The 18,996-nt window shown below is 39.7% G+C and overlaps 2 protein-coding genes across 3 annotated transcripts; one reads left to right on the top strand and one right to left on the bottom strand.

The window, feature by feature from the left end:
- Positions 1–2,532: 2,532 nt before the first annotated feature.
- CLRN2 (clarin 2) lies at positions 2,533–8,415 on the bottom strand. 2 transcript variants are annotated; one of them, XM_027686590.1, is made up of 4 exons: positions 8,303–8,415; positions 7,543–7,699; positions 3,237–3,416; positions 2,533–2,816 (listed from the first exon to the last, which is right to left on the bottom strand). In XM_027686590.1, the coding sequence occupies exons 1-4, from the start codon at positions 8,369–8,371 to the stop codon at positions 2,551–2,553; spliced, it is 672 nt and encodes a 223-aa protein (XP_027542391.1). In that variant the 5' UTR covers positions 8,372–8,415; the 3' UTR covers positions 2,533–2,550. The 2 variants fall into 2 exon arrangements, with proteins under 2 accessions (XP_027542391.1, XP_027542390.1); XM_027686589.1 differs by having other exon boundaries at positions 7,543–8,415.
- A 393-nt stretch (positions 8,416–8,808) lies between these two features.
- On the top strand, positions 8,809–18,308 carry QDPR (quinoid dihydropteridine reductase). The gene is made up of 7 exons (XM_027686591.1): positions 8,809–8,950; positions 9,065–9,157; positions 10,552–10,648; positions 11,449–11,589; positions 13,846–13,954; positions 15,355–15,438; positions 17,397–18,308. Exons 1-7 carry the CDS (start codon positions 8,867–8,869, stop codon positions 17,503–17,505), a joined length of 717 nt encoding a protein of 238 aa, XP_027542392.1. The 5' UTR covers positions 8,809–8,866; the 3' UTR covers positions 17,506–18,308.
- The last annotated feature ends 688 nt before the right edge of the window (positions 18,309–18,996 follow it).

Genomic DNA, 18,996 nt, shown 5'->3' with positions numbered 1-18,996 from the left:
GTTTTTAATTTTATGGAAAGATAGGATTGGACCCATCATCTCTTCAAAATTCTGGGCAGGTATTGCTCATAAATGTTCTCATTCAGGATTTCGATTCTTCCAAATTAAGAAGTGCCCCCAAAATATTAATTTCCACACGTAAAGCATGACTATGATGAGATACACTATATTAAGTGTAACTAAAAGGTGTGTAAATAAAGTAGATCACACATATCAAGCTGAACATTTTTGAAAGTAGTTTATGATGTATGAGGGAGAGCTGAAAACGTCTAAGCGGTAGACTTACCTATTGTTACCTGAAGGTGTGCTTTGTAATTGTACATCTTAAAACATGTATGATTGCATTTAACCTTTTTTCCCCAGAAAAAATTTCCCAGAGCAAATATTCTATACATTGTCCTCTCAGTGTGTCTTAGCTTGAACTGAGACAACATGTGCAGCTGAAAGGTTAGTTTGGCGTTACATCTTTTCCATTCAGTGGAAATACTTCTGCTCACTCTGAAGTGAAAATACTATCTTCTCATAAGTTACAACACAGTCATTAGGTGATAATGGTATTAGGTCATTCAGCTCGTGCAGCTACAGTATCCCATAATCATACTTCCTCACATCTGCTGTGAGAAATCTTTTTGAAGTATACCTCATTGTTGAATTCATTCAAACCAAGAAATTACAAAGCTGATCAGCCCAGCCATTCCTTTTTAACTTCATGTACACAGTGTACTCTATGGGTTACTGTGGCCTACCTAGGAATCCACTCCAACAAATCTTTAATCTTGTCCTCAACCAAGTAGTTCCATGGCTCTTATTTGATAAGGTTGGGGGTGGAGGGGAGTTTGGAGGGCATTAAGAAGTTCATTATCAGTATGAAAAATATGTTGTAATGCATGCAATATTAACACTACTGAAAAGCATTTCCAAAGCGATCACTTGAGGATTTAAAGATCTGCTTCCTTTTCACTTCCTAAAGAGAATTGTATTTAGTAAAGGTTAAGTTACATGTCACAATATAATTATTTCTGTAAAATAATTACTTCTAAATTATATATGTTCATAGAACAATTACAAATTACAAGTATTACATTTTCTACTTGCATAATCATGCTGCACTTTTAAGTTCTTCTGTTTCAGAGCCACTCAGAATTTTCTGGGAGAGGAAAGTGGTTGTACCCCAGAGGCATCTGTGGACAGTTTTCTGGGCAATACTGTGCTGTCACTATCTAAGGCACCTTTGTAGACTGGGTTTGTCTGCTGCCTATCCATGTACTGGGTATTGTACCATCTTCCTGGAGTTGTGGCCCAGGGTATAAACTGAGTGAAAGCACCAGTAAAATTAGAGCAGTAAAGTAAGTAGTTGCTATAAACTAGGAATTACTTTTTCTACTTTATTGAGTCTCCTTTATGCTAAAATTGTAATAGTGCCCTAGACTTATCATAACTTTCCATCTATCTCTTGAATTTTTATGTGACTTTAAAAAAATAAATCAGTGCTCCTAAAAATCTCATGGGTAATGCTGTCTTGAAGAAGACAGGTTATTAGGGACTACTGCAGAGGCACCCTCACAAATTTCTGCTTCACTCATAATCCTGCTAACCTTGAAGAGCCAAAACCAAAGATGGTAGAGGCCACCATAACCATGCTTAATTGCATGTTCTTTACTCAAATATTCTTTCCTCATGACCCATGAACTGGTTGAATCCCTGTCAAAATTATGGTACTTCCTAAGAAAGTAACTTTTCCATCTATTTAACCATTTTTATTCATTTTAATAGTTTCATCATACATCACTTTTACCTGATTTCAGACAAACCTAAGAACTGACAAGGTTCTGAAGATAATTAATCTGTCAGATCATTATTTTCTATGTTATCTAAAAGCACTATTACTTAAAACCTGTTCACTTTTCTTCCAAAAGCTGCCATGAAATCTTTATCTAGCAGCTAATAATTTTTTTTTAGACTAATAGCATCCCATAAACTTTACATTTCTCACTTCTTTCCCTTGTGGGGTTGGATAATTTCTGTTTTAAAAACATTTCACACATACTTTGCCTGTCCTGCCTCTTAGCTTTAGCCTCACAGATGCTGTTTTCTTTTTCAATATGGTATAGCATTATCAAATATATCTTATATGTCCTTCTCAACATTTTCTAGATAATTAGGTGAAAGTAATTGGCAAATGTTCATTCTTTCTGTTTTGAAACAACCTTTCAGAGACTTGTGATAACAAATTTTTTTCTAAACAAAGAAGAGACTTGGTTTTGATGAAATCATATTTCACCTTAATTTTCTAAAGGTTTTAAAGTGTGACTTTTCTAAAATCTGAGAAACAGCATATATATACTGCAGACAGCAGTCAGTTTTGAGAATAATGGTATTTATAGCATTTGTGTTTTTCTTTTTTCACAGACATGTTAATTGCTGGTATTGTAGACTGACATCTTTACTAAGTTGATAACTAAACCATCCATCCAAATCAAAGGTTGAAGAGCCAAGAAGCTGTTTCTTTTACAACAGTTCACTTAACCCAAGTAGTTTTGTATAGATTTATTAGTACATGATATCTTCTGCTGTAACATTCACTTCTTCTGTTTTAGGCTTAATTTTAGGAAAATTAATCCCACTGATGGCTATTAGCAGCAAATTCACTGCATGTGCTGTGGCACTTGCCACACAAATCCAAAAACAGTCTTCAAAGCGTTCTTCTAAGATAACAAACCGAAAAACATTTTCCCGAAAGTTGGCAATTCTTTCTGTGAGGTGATGAAGTTTCACAGCAGCCATAAAGCTGGTGACTGCAAGTACTACAAATCCACCTGCAACAAAATGAAAGAAGTATTCACCCTTGTTATCAAATCAAAATGACAGACATTTTGATTGTGCTTCAAAAGACTTACTGAATACAACAGTGAGCAATATACAGAGTAGGGATAGACATAGGCATGGCTTAAACACCTTATTGTATGGGCAAACATGATACCAGTGTTTGTAATAAAGTCCTTTTATCAGTGACATAGAACCTAAAGGCTGGCATTCATAGCTCCTGTTAAATGTTGACTAGACACAATAAACGAAGATGCCACCTGGCAGTTCTGTTTAGATAGATGAGAATTCACTCTTAACTTCATTTTATTTACAAGTATTCGAGTCAACGAGATATTTAATAAGGCAAGAGAGGGAACTTTTACCATTTTGTATGAATGTGACTAGTAAAAAGTACTGGTAAATGACTTTACCTGCAAGGAAGTTCCAAAGGCATACCCCTGCTGGACCTTTAATAGCCCGGTAAGGAACTTTTATTGCATTAAGAATGCAGAATCCAAAAGTGACCAGAGAAAAGCAAATGGCCACACAGAGGAACATTATGATCATCACATGCAAGCCTGTATTCAGCTTTTTCACCATGTGTGGGAAAACTGTCAAGAAAAAAGAATCAAATATTAAGTATGTAGTTTTTCTTGATGACGGTAAACATCACACTGTGCTGCTGCTTCAAACTCAAATTATACTATTTTATAATTTTTACAGAGGTGTTCAATTCAGCTAGTTACACACATCTTAGTTCATGATGTTTTATTTTTCAGTATATCAGACAAACCAGGGATATTCTGCTACAGGTATAATCCTTTACATAGGGTCTGCGAATAAGGATTCAGGCTTAAGTCCTGTTTATTTATCTGGCTGTGTTAATGTCTTTATCACCACTACTGTATTGTCTGCTCTTTTTCATCTCTGTTCCTCAAACCAAACTCATGGTTTTGAATTTCCCATTCCTGTGCCATGCTTTCAGTCTTATCCCTTTGAAGGCTGACAGTCCCAGTTTCCTTGTCCAGGCCCTTGCTGCCTCAAATAGTATGACTTCTTTCTGTGTTTATTTTCTCGCATTCTTTCTCTCTCTCCCTTTCTTCACTGCTGGCTCAAGTGAAATCTGCCCTGATTTCACACTTCTAATCCCACAGGTTTTCACTTTAAGTTTCCGATTCCCTTCTTGGTTTCTCATCTAGTGTTTATGACTCCTTTATGCTTTTCTGGGTGTCTGGCAGAGTTTTAGCTACACCTGTAGGAAGCTTGTAAAGTATTGCAGTCAGATGGGCTTTCAGTGAAGTGCTCACATGTTCTGCTATAGACATGAGCTCTCCCTCAGCAGCCTGTCACTCATCTGTCTCTAAAGAGTGATAACTTTCTTGGTTTTGTCTTCACAGACTCAATTACTTAACTGGGGGGCCAGATTGGCCAGCAGCAGGGAAATGTGCACCTGAGTATTTAGTTTATCCTGCAGCCCTTTAGTAAGAGAAGCAGAAGAAATGTGAGTAGGGAATTGTAGGTGACATGCTGACTGATGGGAAAGAGAGAGGCTGATCGAGAGGAACCCTAAAATACAAGGTGATCAAGAAGAGCCCTTCAGGTAGCGTAGCACTGCACACTCATACATGTTTTGAAGAATTTACTGCTTAATTACTAAAAAACTTCTAAAAGGAAGGTACCTTGTGTTATAAACAAATAAACAGATTGCTTCCTGTGCTTCATAACTGAAAAAAAAAAGTCTAAACAGGCCACATAAAAAGTAGGCAACAATAAATGGTAGATGTAACAGTGAGCATTAGGCATACAATTTGGTCATGACATGGCAGAATTCTAGTAGATTATGTAGAAAAATTCATACTGTACAAATTCCATACAAAAATTCAACAGTTCTACCACTTCAGTAGCTCATTCTGGGGTTGTAGTTGGGTCTGGTATATATGGGAGCTACAGAAGAAACTCCAACAAGAAGAAAGGAGGGAAATAAATGAGAATCGGAAGTACATACGAGAAATGGGAAGCCAAAAACTAGCTTGCTATCTGACTGGAAAATAAATAATAATGGCCCATCTTCGCGAACGAAGATTTGGGGAAAGGTCTTTTACCTTTCCAGCCTGCGCAATGGATTTTTTTAGGTGAGACACAGCCTGCGCTGAACTGAGCCCACCCTTTAATCCTAAGGTTCATCTGCCGGGGCCAAGCAAGCTTGGACAATGGCAGTGAGGTCCTCAGGACGTAGGTTTGTTTAGAGTGTCCTTCTCATAGATGGATGGCCTCACAGGGCTAACGGGTTCCATCTGCCCGGGAGGGACTGGGAATCGAACCCGTGGTCGCAGCAGTGACAGTCCTGCACGCTAACCACTAGGCCACCAGGGGTCCCTCGACTGGAAAATAACTGGCAGTGTAACAACAAGGCACATAGAATTAAGCCTTCCTACAAACCACTGGCAGTGTAACAACAAGGCACATAGAATTAAGCCTTCCTACAAACCAGCAGAGATTTTTGAGTAGTTGTAAGGATTATTTGGTCTCTTTTCTGAGGCTCTCAGCCAAATCTCAAAGACCTGACCAGTGACTCTGGCTTAGTATGCAGAAATAAGAATCCACAGGAAGGATATTGCCATGGAGGCTCCTGGCACATTTCAGCAGTGTTTGCTATGCACAGGCAAAATGCCTGGCTTCCCCAGCTCGTTCTCAGGGCTTGATTCAGCTGTCAAAACATAAGCATTTTATGCCAACTTAGATGCCTTAGGACTATCATAACAACCACGTGGGTCTAACATACATGCTGCATTATGTATGGGACACCTCCAGAAGTAGTAGCTGGAGACCAGATGATACACCTTGAGGAGTACAAAATAGTACTGGATACCTGTTATGGCAATTGAGTCATGCTGTCAACTGTCCCAGCTAAAAAAAGAGTGTGCCAGCCATAAGCCTAGTCTAGTTAACATAGTGAAAGGCATTGTACTAGTAACAGTAAATTATTGCAAATTCCAAAGTGTCAGAGCTACTGCAGTACTGCAGTGTTTGAGGTGCTAGCCTTGTTTTGCTCTATGTGATGTCCATTTATGTTAACTCATTTCCCAGGAAAAGTCTCACAGTTCTTGCTCCCCAGTAAGTTCAGAATGCTTGTAGATTAAGGGGGACATTCAAAGCGAAAAAAGTCAGAGTGGGTTCTGCTCATCCTTGTGCAAAAGTATTTAACAACTTTGTGTACTGTTGTTTGAAACCAGTACTGTGAAAATATCAAACCTAATAGTTATTAGAATATTTAAAAGGGAAAATCTCTGGGCTACTTGTTGACCTAAATGCATATTTGTACCCATCGCACTTAATGACCCGATTTTAGAGTTCTAACAGGGAGAATTCTTACTAGCTTCAGTGACAGCTTTATTAAGGAGTATAGGATCATGTACTCCAAATATGAATCGATGTAGTCCAGAGTGATGGTGGAACCTTAGGCCTTCCTCTCAGGTTACACAGTAAAAAATCAGAAAGTTTATTAAAGAGTCCGGAAGGTTGTACAGAGGTTTAAAGGAGATTGGCTACTTTTTTCCTCATTCTCTCTGACAGGGTAGGGTGAGAGAACTGAGACTGGATGACCATGACTGCTATATCCATGTCATGAAGTTGCAGCTGCAGTCAGAGCTTGAGCAAGAACTTGGTTATGGCAAAAGCAGCAAGTCTAAATTCACCCAGCTTAACAACTGGTCATGCTGATCTAAGCAGAGGTTGCTCTGGTTCTTTTCTCCATTCCTTCTGAAGTCCCACAGTCCTGCCTGCCTTCAAGTTTTTATAGAGGTGCTTGTTGTGTAGTCAGCCACAATCCTATAGGAAAACAACTATTTTTTGGTAGGTTAATTTTTTTGGCCACCTTAACTTCTGAACTACACCACCATAACTAGCAGAGACATTGCAAAGGATAGGGCAGTATAGCACTGCTGTGGGCTAGGGAGAGGGTGAGACTGCAGCAGCTTCAACTCATATTGGTTTAAGTTGCAGTCAATCTGCACACTGAACTAAAAATCTTCAATGCAAATTATCATTTTCTCTACAGCACAGAATGAGTGAAAGTTGGAAATCATCCAAAGTACAGCTGAGTGCTTTTGAGACCTCAAGAAAATCTTTTATGTTAAAAGGAATAAGTTTATAAGAGTTTCTACATTTTTTAAGAGTTCAGCAATTTTTTCTCTCCAAAGTTAGCAGAAAAGAAGGTAAAAATTTCTTCAACATGTTAATAAAGTTAGCAGTATCTGCTATGGCAGACATTTGCATTAGGACAGCTAGAGAAATACAGAGATGTGGCCAGCTAAATAAATCTCTGCTTCTTAAAGGGAAAAAAACTCAGAGAAGTACAACAGAGAAGGTAAGGACAGAGAGATGGCAGAGAAACACTTGGCATGGAAAGAGTCAGTCAAGGGGAAAGTGTGATTTACAGGGTCATCTCCAGATGCTTTTCACTCCATGAGGCTAAAAGGAAACTCTCCATCTAGCCTTAGGGATTTTTTTCCCCGTCTTGACTCCAGGATTACAGAACATAACTGGGAGCAAAAAGCGTGCTTGAAATGATAGGGATTTTATATTCACATTCAGACACCAAACCATAATGACCACAAGTCAGCCACAAATTTATTTAATAATAGCGATTTGCATTCTACAAGGTCTGTAAGCAAAAAGAATAGAGTGCTATATTTGAACTAGACATTAGACAAAAGATTCAACCAAAATTGTACTTACTTGTGAATTTGGAACGCCTCCCGCCCAACCCACACTGGCGTATTTTGCCGCCCCGAAAGAGTCCATAGTAAATCTCTCCAATGAACTTGACCAGCTCTGGATCTGTGGCATTGACCAAATCAGCTCCTGTTTTGCAAAGAATCTTTCCTGTCATCCACTTTGGGGTCCCCATTGCAACAACAATTAAGATAAAAGACACAAAACTTATTAGAGAAGCCAAGGCGAATAACGTCTTTTTAAAGCAGCCAGGCATCCTAGTACTTTCAAGGGATCATCTCCAAGGCCTCTCTGCATCAGTCAGGCATATTTCCCATTTTTTCTCATGCTCCAAAATCCACAGCTGAATAGCAGGCATTTCAAAATACTTCTCTTTGTATTTTGAAGCTCCAGCAATTAATCTGTACTGTTAAAAATCAAAGTCTAAAATACGTTTTGCTGCGACAACATCCTGAAATGGCTGCAAGTAACAGCTTCATTATGCTGTAGTGCAGCGATGCTTCTTTCTGCAGCAAGTAATCCTATCTCTATCGCCTGGCTAATGTTTCATCAGAGGCTTAATTGTCGTGTTCAAATGACATCAAGTTCTTTACTGTAACCTCGTGTGAAGAAAACTAGAAGAATCCAGTTTTTTAGATTATTTTAAAAAGCGGGTAAACAGCTGTGTGCAAGGGGCAAAGCATTAAAACCACATAATTTGGCCAGAGGATTCGGCTGGCACCTCAGCCGTGCTGAGCTACCTTCTCCCGGCCCTTGCTCCCACCCAGCCTCTAAATGTCACAGCTGTCAGAGCTCCCGCGGCCGTCCATGCGCTCGGAGCGGTGTCATCCATCGCTAAAGCCTGTTAGCTGAGGGACAGAAGTGATGTGTCTGGAGTGCTCTGAATGACAGCGGGGCGCGCAGAGCCCCCCGCAGTCGGGGAGGCCCGACCAGCCGTGCCGTAGCCCAGGTGCTCGAGGGCTGCAGCGGCGCAACTCAAGCTACAGGTGCGATCCAGGAGTGCTAAAGGAAACCGGCCGTAATTGCCAGCACTTCTACGGTTACCGCTACTCGAGCCCTGCGGGGACCTTCATAACCACTAATTAATTAATTAACCCCTGCAGTATCCCTGGGGGCAAGTAACAGAGTCCGTCGCTGTGGCTTGGACGAGGCCCCGGGACTTACGCTCCCGGCTCGGCACGGTCCCGGGCGGGCAGAGCCGGATCCTCCCCTCGTACCACCCCCGGCCGGCGCTGCCGCCCCTCTCCCGCCCCTTGGGGCGGCCGCATCCGCGGGCGGGGCCGGGCCGGGCCGGGGAGCAGCGGCGGAGCCGGGTGTGACAGCGGGCATGGCGGCGGGCAGGGTGCTGGTGTACGGGGGCAGAGGGGCACTGGGCTCCCAGTGCGTGCGGTACTTCAAGGCCAAGAACTGGGTAAGCTCCGGGCCAGGAGGTGGCGAGGCGGGGGAGCCCCGCCGGGGGGAGCGCCCCTGCCCCTCCGGGCCGGGCGCTGCGGGGCCGATAACGCGCCTTCCTCTCCCGTCGCAGTGGGTCGCCAGCATCGACCTGGCCGAGAACGCGGAGGCCAGCGCCAACGTGGTGGTGAAGGCCACCGACTCCTTCCCCGAGCAGGCCGAGCAGGTGGGTCGGCGGCGGGCGCGGAGCGGGCAATGCCGGGCAGGGAGGTGGAGCGATGTACTCAGCCTCCCCCCGAGTGTGTGCATCCCTTCTCCCGAGCGATGCTCTCAGCCTCCCCTCAGGTGTGTGCAACCCTTCTCCCGCGGCTGCGGGAATGGGTCCGGCCTCATGCGGGAATCAGGAGCCCGGCCGGTGGCGGTTCTGCGGCCGTACCGCGAGCCCCAAGGTCCTTATGCTTCTGCTTGTCGTTTCTTTTTATTTTTTATTTTTTTTTGGTAATTCTTTTTAACTGCACGTATACGCAGAAAGATCCTGGATATTGGAGATTCAGCACATAAGGCAGTTTGCTTTGTTTTTGTCTTTGTGACTTTAAAAGTTTCAGACTGAACCAGGTGACTGTAATGAAGATGGATAAGGACATCCTAAAATGCAATGCTTCTTTTAAATATCCTATCTTCTAAATGCACTGTGTATAGGTAGATGGTGTGCTCAGAGCACTGAGAGATTCCTAGGGAATGCACAAAGGTAAATATAGGAGACTCTAAGCTAGCCTAAAAACTGTTTTGTTTTTTTTCTCGACATATAGGATCTATTTTTTGAATTTTAACTTTTGAACCTATTTCTTTTACTGATAAACTGAATCTCTAGACAATATGTTTTCTTTATAGCTATACAACTCTTAAGGCTTTTAAAGAGTAATGTAGACTATTTGCAACACAATTTTCTCTGCACTTTTTTGAAAACCAGTGGATTTTTGTTCTTTTGTTGAGAGATTAATTGTTTGCTTTTCACTTAGGCAGAGAAAATTCATGGGCAACAAATTCATTACCGATTGTGAAGTCTTATATTTGAAAGAGAAAAAGATATAGGATATCTAAAACCATACAAACTCAAATTTAGGGGTCAGACTCAAAGTGATGGTTGTGGTCTAGATAGAAGCAATAAGAAGGCTAATCTTTAGTTCTTCATCTCTGACACTGTCATCAAAAGTGACACCAGTAGTCCTGATCAGACCTGGAGTTTCATTTCCCATGTTGAACAGCACCATACCCAGAAGAGAACTGGTCAAAAGTAAGTCAGTAATAATTTTTGTTAACGATATAGATAAGGGTCAGATGTTTCAATCTTGCTCAGGTCAGTTATTTCCAGTGGCATCACACACTGTATAGTCTGACTTTCATTGGCCTGACAGTCATCTATAGTTATCTTTCAACATAATTATTTTGTTTTGAGTTCGTGGCTCATAAATATTTATTTTCTATAGCTGTTTAAATTGTTGTGTGTTGTTTTACTTAATTATATAGGTGGAAAAAAGTAACTTTAAGGCATTTGCGATATTTACTCCTTTACCTTATTGACTCAATGTTTTCAGTATGTTTTTGTTCTATGTATTGAAGGTGACAGCAGAGATTGGAAAACTTCTTGGTGAAGAAAAGGTGGATGCGATCTTGTGCGTAGCAGGAGGATGGGCTGGAGGCAGTGCCAAAGCCAAATGTAAGATTTTGGTAGACGTGCTGGTAAAAACATGAATGATATCTGAAAGGAATCCTTAAAAATCATGGTAATAAAGGTATTTGAGATTATCTTTCTTTCCAAGTACAGAAGAGGACAAGAGCATGAAAGTACAAAATAGCTTAGTCACAGTGCTTCTTAGTGCTTCTCTGAATTTTCCTTGGCCGTTAAATTTGCACAGCACTTCATTTCCTTAGTGGTGTTTGTTGACACACCAATTTTTATTAAAATGGAGGAGTTTCAGCACTGTTAAACTGACTTTGCCAAGGTTACCTGTGTCAGGCAAGTTGCAAAAGACAGTGCTGAGTAGAAACATCGATATTTCCCAATTCATTCCTTTACAAATAGAAGCTCAGTGGCCTCCTGCAGTTCTCTGAGCTGTTGCTGTGCAATACAGTATTGGAAGGCACTGCCTAGTGACCCAAAATCATGCTACAGACAAAGCCCTTCAGATTAAAAAAGGCTTTTAAATATGTAATGTTCAGAGTGAAATTTTATACTTTTGCCACTACTTTAGAGATACAGGAAGAAAAATAGCTTTGTTTTCTGTCTGGAGTAAATCTGGTAAAATGTGTCCTTCTCTTCTCCCTTCCAGTTCAGACATTACAGGCTCAAAGCGAAAGAAGATACAAAAGACATAAATGTATATTTTACAGTGTGAAAGTAGAAAATGGTAGAAAGCATGTTCTCATAGTGCTTTTGCACTCTGTGGGACACTAAGAAAATTGGAATTAGAGGTCTTCCACCTTTTAGCTAATTTCACTAATTCTCTTTCTCATCAGCTTTATACAAAAACTGTGATCTGATGTGGAAGCAGAGTGTTTGGACATCAACTATTTCCAGCCATCTAGCAACAAAACATCTGAAGGAAGGTGGTCTCTTGACTCTCACAGGAGCTCAAGCTGCTTTATCTGGAACCCCAGGTAAAATGCAATGCATGATATCCCTGCACCGTGGCTGCAGGGACAACAACAGTTAGAGATGTCTGTTCGTCTGAGCATTCTTGTTTGTGAAGCAGCAGTTTCTCTCCCCAGTTGCTTGACTTCTAGTACAAATGGAAAATTGCTTCTGAAATATGTAAGGAAAGTGTAATTTTATAGTTAGCAATACTGAATTTCTCGAAGCTGGAGTGCAAACACATAAAATCAATATTTAAATAATATTTTACATGGTTTGGTGAAATGTAGTTGGCTAATATATGATATAGGAAAAAAAGTTTGGAAATGAAGACTAAGAAGCACACAACAAGCTGTAAGTGCTTAGATAAAGTTAATTTTCCTGTTTGTGTTCTGAAAGACAGAGTCCTTAATTGACCAATTTTTCTGTTGGTGATGACTCAACTGCTTTTCCTGTTCATATTCTGATTCCAGTCTACCTTTGCTTCAGACACAGATAAGCTTGTTGACTGTTGGCTTTGCCCTCTGCTAGCTATTTAATATGAACTTTATTGGATTTTTAATCTCGCTCCTCAACCATGTTGGTCTGCATGGAGGAAGAAATGTGGGAGCAATTTAAAATCAGAAAAAAAAAGGCACTGACACACAAACCCACAGGCAGCAAGAGGAAGGTTTGAGACAAATACTCCTATTTCCCAATCTTTTATTAGTGTCACTTCAACAATAGTTTTATGAGACACAGATACTAAGATTTTAAAACATATGCAATATATGAATATAAAACTGTTCAGGAAAACTGAATTTATGAATATAAAACTTTTCAGGAAAAATATGCTATATTTTCTAGTTAATGGTTTATCTTCTGTGTTTACAGCTGCATCTGTTATAGTCCAAAGATAAAAGGCTAATTTTGAGAAAATAAGCAGATGTACTGCTGACTGACCACATAAAAATGAGAAAATGTTAATTCTGGCAAACTTTCATGGTTTTTGGTTGGTTGGTTTTGGGAGGTAGGGACCACAACACAGGAATCAAAGTGATTTGCTTTCCTGTTTTGAACTAGCTGGTTTCAGCTAGTCTGGATTTTTCTAAAAATCACAGCAGTGCTTTGGGCAAACACATGCAACTTATTAACTTCAGGAAGAATTGGGAAAGAGTTGTTACTCAATTTCTGCAAATATGCCTTGCTAGGCTTGTTACTACCAGCCATTCTGGAAGAAACAATGTTTTTCTTGTTTGCTGTTAGTGTTATCTTTCTTTTCCTATGAGAAAATGTAGTCTCAGATAATGCGAACTGAAGAACGCTGAAAATTACATGAATAGTTACAGCAGCAGTGTGATAGTGATGGCTAAGAAATGTATTAAGATGAAAAGATTTAAGAAGACTTAGAGTGCTTGGTTTAGACAAGACGAGAATATGATAGCAATGCAAATATTTTTATCATAACAATAAAATAAGTTAGCTAGTGCTGTCCATGATTGCTCCTAGCAGAAATGGGTGCTATACAATATGTCTAACTGAATATAACAGAAATATTTCTACAATGCAAAATGCTTCTACAGGAACACTAGAAAGGGGCTGTATAGCTACATAGACTGGTAGAAAGAAAGATAGAAAGTACCTGACCTGTGTGCCTTATGCTCTCCTTGCTGTTGCTCCTGCACTGCTAAATACCATCTGCCTAGAAAGCAACAGTGTTTAGGAAGAAGTTTGCTTTCCCTGAAGGTTATTTAGCAATTTTTCTACCATGAGGGTTGGTTTTTTTTTTTTTTTTTTTCCATGGCTTTCCCTGAAGGCCCTGTCAGACCTGGAATTCTGACCAAGTGAATTACAGTTCAGGAGTGAAGTGAACTGTATATATTTGGGTCCAAAGCTGCAAATACTTTAGTCATATGATACAAATTAATGGATGATCACCTTAATAAAGTCTATGAGCATCTTTGCACTTACTGTTACATTTGTAAGGTCAACCCTGTAGGTCACATCCTTCAAAGCGCATTTTGGTTCATAACGAAATGTGCTTAACTCAGTAAGCTGCTTATTTCTATAGTGCTGAGTAAACTGAGTTTTGGGACTGTTCCTGGATGTCTAATGAAAGCTTTTGTTTCTTCCATTTTTTTGCTTTAATATATATGTTTTAATATGTTTTGAAAGGCTGATTCTGTTCTGGCTGTGGTAAGTGGCCTTAATAGTCACCAAACAGTCTTGAGTTTCTATCATGTTACTTATGATATTGAGAGCTGTTTCGATTGTGCTCTAATTTGCCTGTTTTTAATTGTTAGGGATGATTGCCTATGGCATGGCCAAAGGAGCAGTGCATCAGCTTTGTCAGAGTTTAGCTGGTGCCAGTAGTGGCTTGCCATCTGGTTCTGCTGCTGTTGCCATTTTACCGTAAGTAGTTGCTTAGTTGTCTCTGCCTGTGTTGTTTTATTTAATTACTGCTGTAACCTAGAGCCACATAGATATGCTTGTAGTGTACTGTTCACAGTACACAAACAGCTTCTCAGACCTCCTTACAGTTTCACAGAGAAAGTGGGTAATCTTGAAAGTGTGAATAAAATGATATCCAAGAAACCCTAAACATGATTACATTCCTTTCCTTTCCTTTGCAAAACTGTAGTGGATGTTAGGATTAAAATTTGATTCATTTTCAACCAGTTTGACTGTAGCCATGCATTAAAGTGTGATTTCTCTTTTTTTCAGTATAAACAGAACTCTAAAAATGTACTGCTATTACACAGACTTAGCTGTGTAATAGCAGTAAAGCAAAGGACTACTTGACACATTTTCACTCGGTTAAAGATGCTTCTCCATAAGGTGCTGCATATCTATGCTTGATTAGTAAAATTAGGTCACTTTGAGGATCTGTGAAAAGAAAAAGTTTAGCTTGTATTTGCCTGTCACAGTTTTCTTTTTGATGAGGAAAGCTCGAAAGAAGTGGATGGCTTAGTAGGTCTTCACTATGTCTAATTTTATCAATTCTGCTGCAAAAATTAGAAGTATTTTTCTTGCTAAGTCTGAATCTAAACCAGGACCCAAAAATAAAGACTAAAGACTCCTGTATGGGAATTTTGAACACTACCTGAATTCTCCCTGTTTTTGTTTTCCTCACACACACACTCCTAATGCACATGTCTTTAGGTCAGAGAGGAACGGCATAAAATGTGTTTGGATAATTGACAGCACCTTCCACTGGCATGCAGACTCCAAGATCACTGGATTTGTGCACATGCTGCTCTTGTGCAGTTCTCGTGCAAAATTCTGTCCTTGAGTGAATTTTTCCAGGGTAAATATACCTTGGATTGTCAACAGCATCTCAGTGAGGGAGTTGTGAAAAGTTCACCCCTTAATATCATTGTGTGTAGTGTAAATACATATAATCGAAGTCAAAACTTCCTATGTCTGTGCACTTAACCACTGCATTGGCAACTGGCATGAGGCTGTTTGAAAACATGGATGTAGTGCACATATGCTGTGCAGTGCATGTGAACAAGCATATTACTGCCACCCTGTCTGCATGAGAGAGGTGGGAAGGGAGCTGTGAGATATGTGATTGTCCTAATGGGCAACTCCTCTGTGAGCCAGAAAGGTGAGAGATTATAGGTTGGAGCTTTGGATAAACACTGAAACTGATGACTATATGCTGGTAACACACTGGGAGGATGCAAGAGAAATCCATACCACATGGTGTAAAAGTCAAGCATATGTTACAGCAGTGATATGAAGCAGGTGGTGCTCATCAGAAAAATGATTGTGTAAAGAAAAGGTTTGCTTATCTTTTTTAATCACAGGGTTACCTTAGATACACCAGCAAACAGGAAATCGATGCCTGATGCAGATTTCAGCTCCTGGACGCCCTTAGAATTCATTGCAGAGTGAGTATCCATGAGCAATTCCTCACTGAACCTCTTGAGGATGCATCTTAGTACATGTTCTTTTTAAATAGCTGCCTTGGATTTGACTGGGGTTTTTTCCTCCATCGTCTCCTCATTGTGTATGTTTCTAAATCACATTGGGTTTTATTGCACAGGCTTCTGAACTGGAGAAAATTAGCCCAACTCCATCAAGTTCAGCTTCTCTACACGAGTTATTTCAGCAAGGGAGATAGCCTTGAGGAGTTGGAAGCCAGAGAATCTCGTAAAGCCTGTAAACAAATTAAATTGCAGACAGCAGGTGAAGGAGACACCTGGCTTAAAGGTAAACTGCAAATAGGCATGTAAACTTGGGTGGGATTCTTTTTCTGTTAAACACTCTTTACTGCCTGGTTTGCAGTGTGTTAGTTCAGTTCTCTCAACCGGCAAAATTCCTGCTTTTGTTTAGAAAAATTCAATAAAGATATTTTTTTTCATCATCCACAAAGGCTTGTCTTGAATGATGTTGCAAAATGCTGAAACTTCAACTGTAGCTTATCTAATGGCAGACTACAATTATCTGCTTTACTGTTCTCATTCATTGTTAGAGAAGGTGCAGCATGAGCACTGCCTTCTGCCCTGTGATGGGGAGTAGCACACATTCCGCTGAGGGTAAACTGTCAAAAGGAAGAAAATAAGGGTACAACTGTCTTGTCCCTTTGAGGAAAAACAAAGTTGGATATATGTTCATTTTTCACAAAGGGATTTACTCTTACACATTTTTAAAGTCTTTTCAAACTGATGCTGAAATTGGATTTACCTATTGCTAATTGTTCAGAGAGTAGTTTAGTTCTGACATTTGATTTCCTCCTTTATGTGAACTTTTTTAAGGTGGATGCTGGAGTCAGAAATGGTTTTGGTTGCAGCTGTTTAGTTGCAGCCTATGCAGCTGTCTGATGTGGCTCTTTAAAAGGGCCCTATCAATTGAATTTAGTTAGCCTAAAAATGTTCATAAAAAGATCCTTAATTTATTGTGCTTTAGAGACTGGAGCAGAGTCTCTGAGAGACTGCTTAGCCAGATGTTGTAGTTCTGCAAATTAATTTTTTATGTTTAAGTATTTTAACCTTGTAGGAAAATTAGGTTGATTGATTTGTTTTGTTTCTAATTCCCTAAACTTTAACCCCAGCTTTGAAAACTGAAAATCTCACTGTCTGTGCATGAGAAAACATCCAATGTTGTTAAAGTGTTGGCAACATCTGCATCCTGGGTAGAATGCAGGAAATCCTTTCCATCATGGCATTTGAATTTTCTGCCCTGGAAGCTGTTGTCAGATAGTGGAATGTTCCAATGTGGCAGTTACTATGTCTGCATTATTGCAAGGGTTGATGGACCTGTAGAATATACTGTACTTTCTGTATTGCATTTTGATAAGAAGTGTTCTGTGTTCTACCTAAAATGAATCCATCTTACTCAGCACTATTTTGGATGTCCTAAGGCTTTTTGTGCTTCTGCTGAGACCACTCTCATAGTTAAATATCGAAGTGTTATAATGGCCTATTGGCAGAGTAATGGGTTTAGTAACTCTATCCTAGCCACAAAACTGTGTTTCTAATATATATGTTATAAAGTCAACTAATGTGGCCCCTCTTCCCCTTTCAATTTTTTTTTTTTATCTTGGACAAAACCTCACCACTCTGACATTTTAAGCTCCTGGTCTTTTCCTCTGAGATGTTCTGAAAATACCCTGTGTGTGCTTTAAAGCCCTAGGGGTTTCCCTGCACCTCTGCTCAGCTTTGAGAGTCTGAATCCAGTGATCGCATCACTGGTTTACAGCATGCATAGAAATCACTAGAGAGCAGTAGGAAAAGAAGGAAAAGTAAATAGGCTGTTATTTTTATTTTATGCTTCCTGTCACTATACTTCATAGTAATAGGGTTTTTTTATCCTCCTCAACCTGTTTTATCCATTTATTTTAAAACAGAACCTTTTATGACTGGATAACAGGAAAGAATCGACCAAACTCTGGGAGTCTAATCCAGTTGATAACTACAGGCGGGAAGACGGAACTAGTTTCAGCAGCACATCTTTGATGTCAGTCACTTAAGGTGATGGAACGTCAGTGAAGGAGAAGACGTGGAAAATCTCTCTACCAGTATAATTTGGATGGTCTTCTGTATCCAGTGATTATAGTTATGCCATTAATGGAACCAGATTTCACATAATATTTCAGTGCTGTCAGTTGTGAGCTTTTGCTTACCAAATAATATCAAGTACTTCCCTCTAAATGAAAGTTGCAGGCTTTAAAGTCTGTAGATGTTGTAATTCTGAGCATTATATTGCAACTTACCTGTTTTCTGTGAAATGGGAATTATGCTTAATGATGTCATGTGATCACATACATGGTTGGATTTTTTTTCTCTGTCAGTAAGTGTGAATCTTTTAGTACTCTGTCTTTTTCTATCTGAGAATATAATGCCGCCGCTGCCTATTATGTTGTCTGTAACCATAGGAAACATTGGAGTCATATATTGTGTCCTAGTCGTGAAACATTTTTCTTGTGAATGTTCCACTTGAGTTAATGGAACTGCGTAGAGATTACTCACTTGAGAAGGAGTTCCTAGTTTGCCTTACAGTTCATAAGCTGCTCTCAGGCCTACAGTTGTAGGATAAAACAGTCATTATGTCAAATAATTAGTATGTCTTTCTGTTAGTCATGATGGTTCTTCACTTTTTTAAAAAGCAAAGTGCCGTGAAGTCATAGAAAAAAAGCATGCATGCACTTCCATTTGAATATGAAACTTTTGTGCTAAATAAATGTATATTGTTTTATATACTGGGCTGTCTCTGTCACTGTAATCCCAACATCTAGATAACATTTTAATCAGTTTAATTGGACGTGGAGTTCAATTATGACAAAGGACTTAAGTTTTTACCTATTTCATTCTGATCATGGTGCATAAAATATATTTCTGCGGTAATGGTGCCAAATATCTACTAGCCATGCATAAATGTTTTCTGAAATTCAGCTACGTTACATGGAAATACAGTTCAGATACAGAGTGAAAGCATTGCCTGCTCTAAGCCTAGAGTTACATGGAAACAGTACTGTCGGAGTTTTTGGAACATCTTGAAAATAATTGAATATACAAAATCGTGTGTATGTTCTTTCTTTGCACTTTTTTGTTTCTCAGCTTCAGGGCTGTGTTGGGGAAGGATTTACTGCCATGAGTCAGGAAACCTTTTGCCACTGGGAAGGCTCATGTACCCATGAAATGTCAATTTTAACATGGCATGATTGCCTGTTTTGGTATGACTGTCACTTTGCTTATTTTGTTTTGCTGAATACAGAGGTGGAGAGGGAGATTCTTCTGTCCTCTCAAACCAGTCCAGGACTGTCAATTTGTAAATATGCTTTTGATTTTAAATGTAAAACTCTCAGCCATGCTATTGAGCCAGCAGTTTCTATTGGCTGAGAGTACAGACAGAAAGGCACTGGTAAGGAATGAAATACTAAGGTGTTGCTTGATTATCCTGGAAAAAAGGATAGCTAAATACTGCAAGCTAACATGATTTGAAGGCTT

The sequence above is a fragment of the Neopelma chrysocephalum genome, unplaced genomic scaffold (assembly GCF_003984885.1).
Source record: "Neopelma chrysocephalum unplaced genomic scaffold, ASM398488v2 Primary Assembly neopelma1_71, whole genome shotgun sequence".
Lineage (NCBI taxonomy): Eukaryota > Metazoa > Chordata > Aves > Passeriformes > Pipridae > Neopelma > Neopelma chrysocephalum.
Note: the sequence above shows the minus strand (reverse complement) of the source record. Positions and strands in the feature narration are given on the sequence as shown.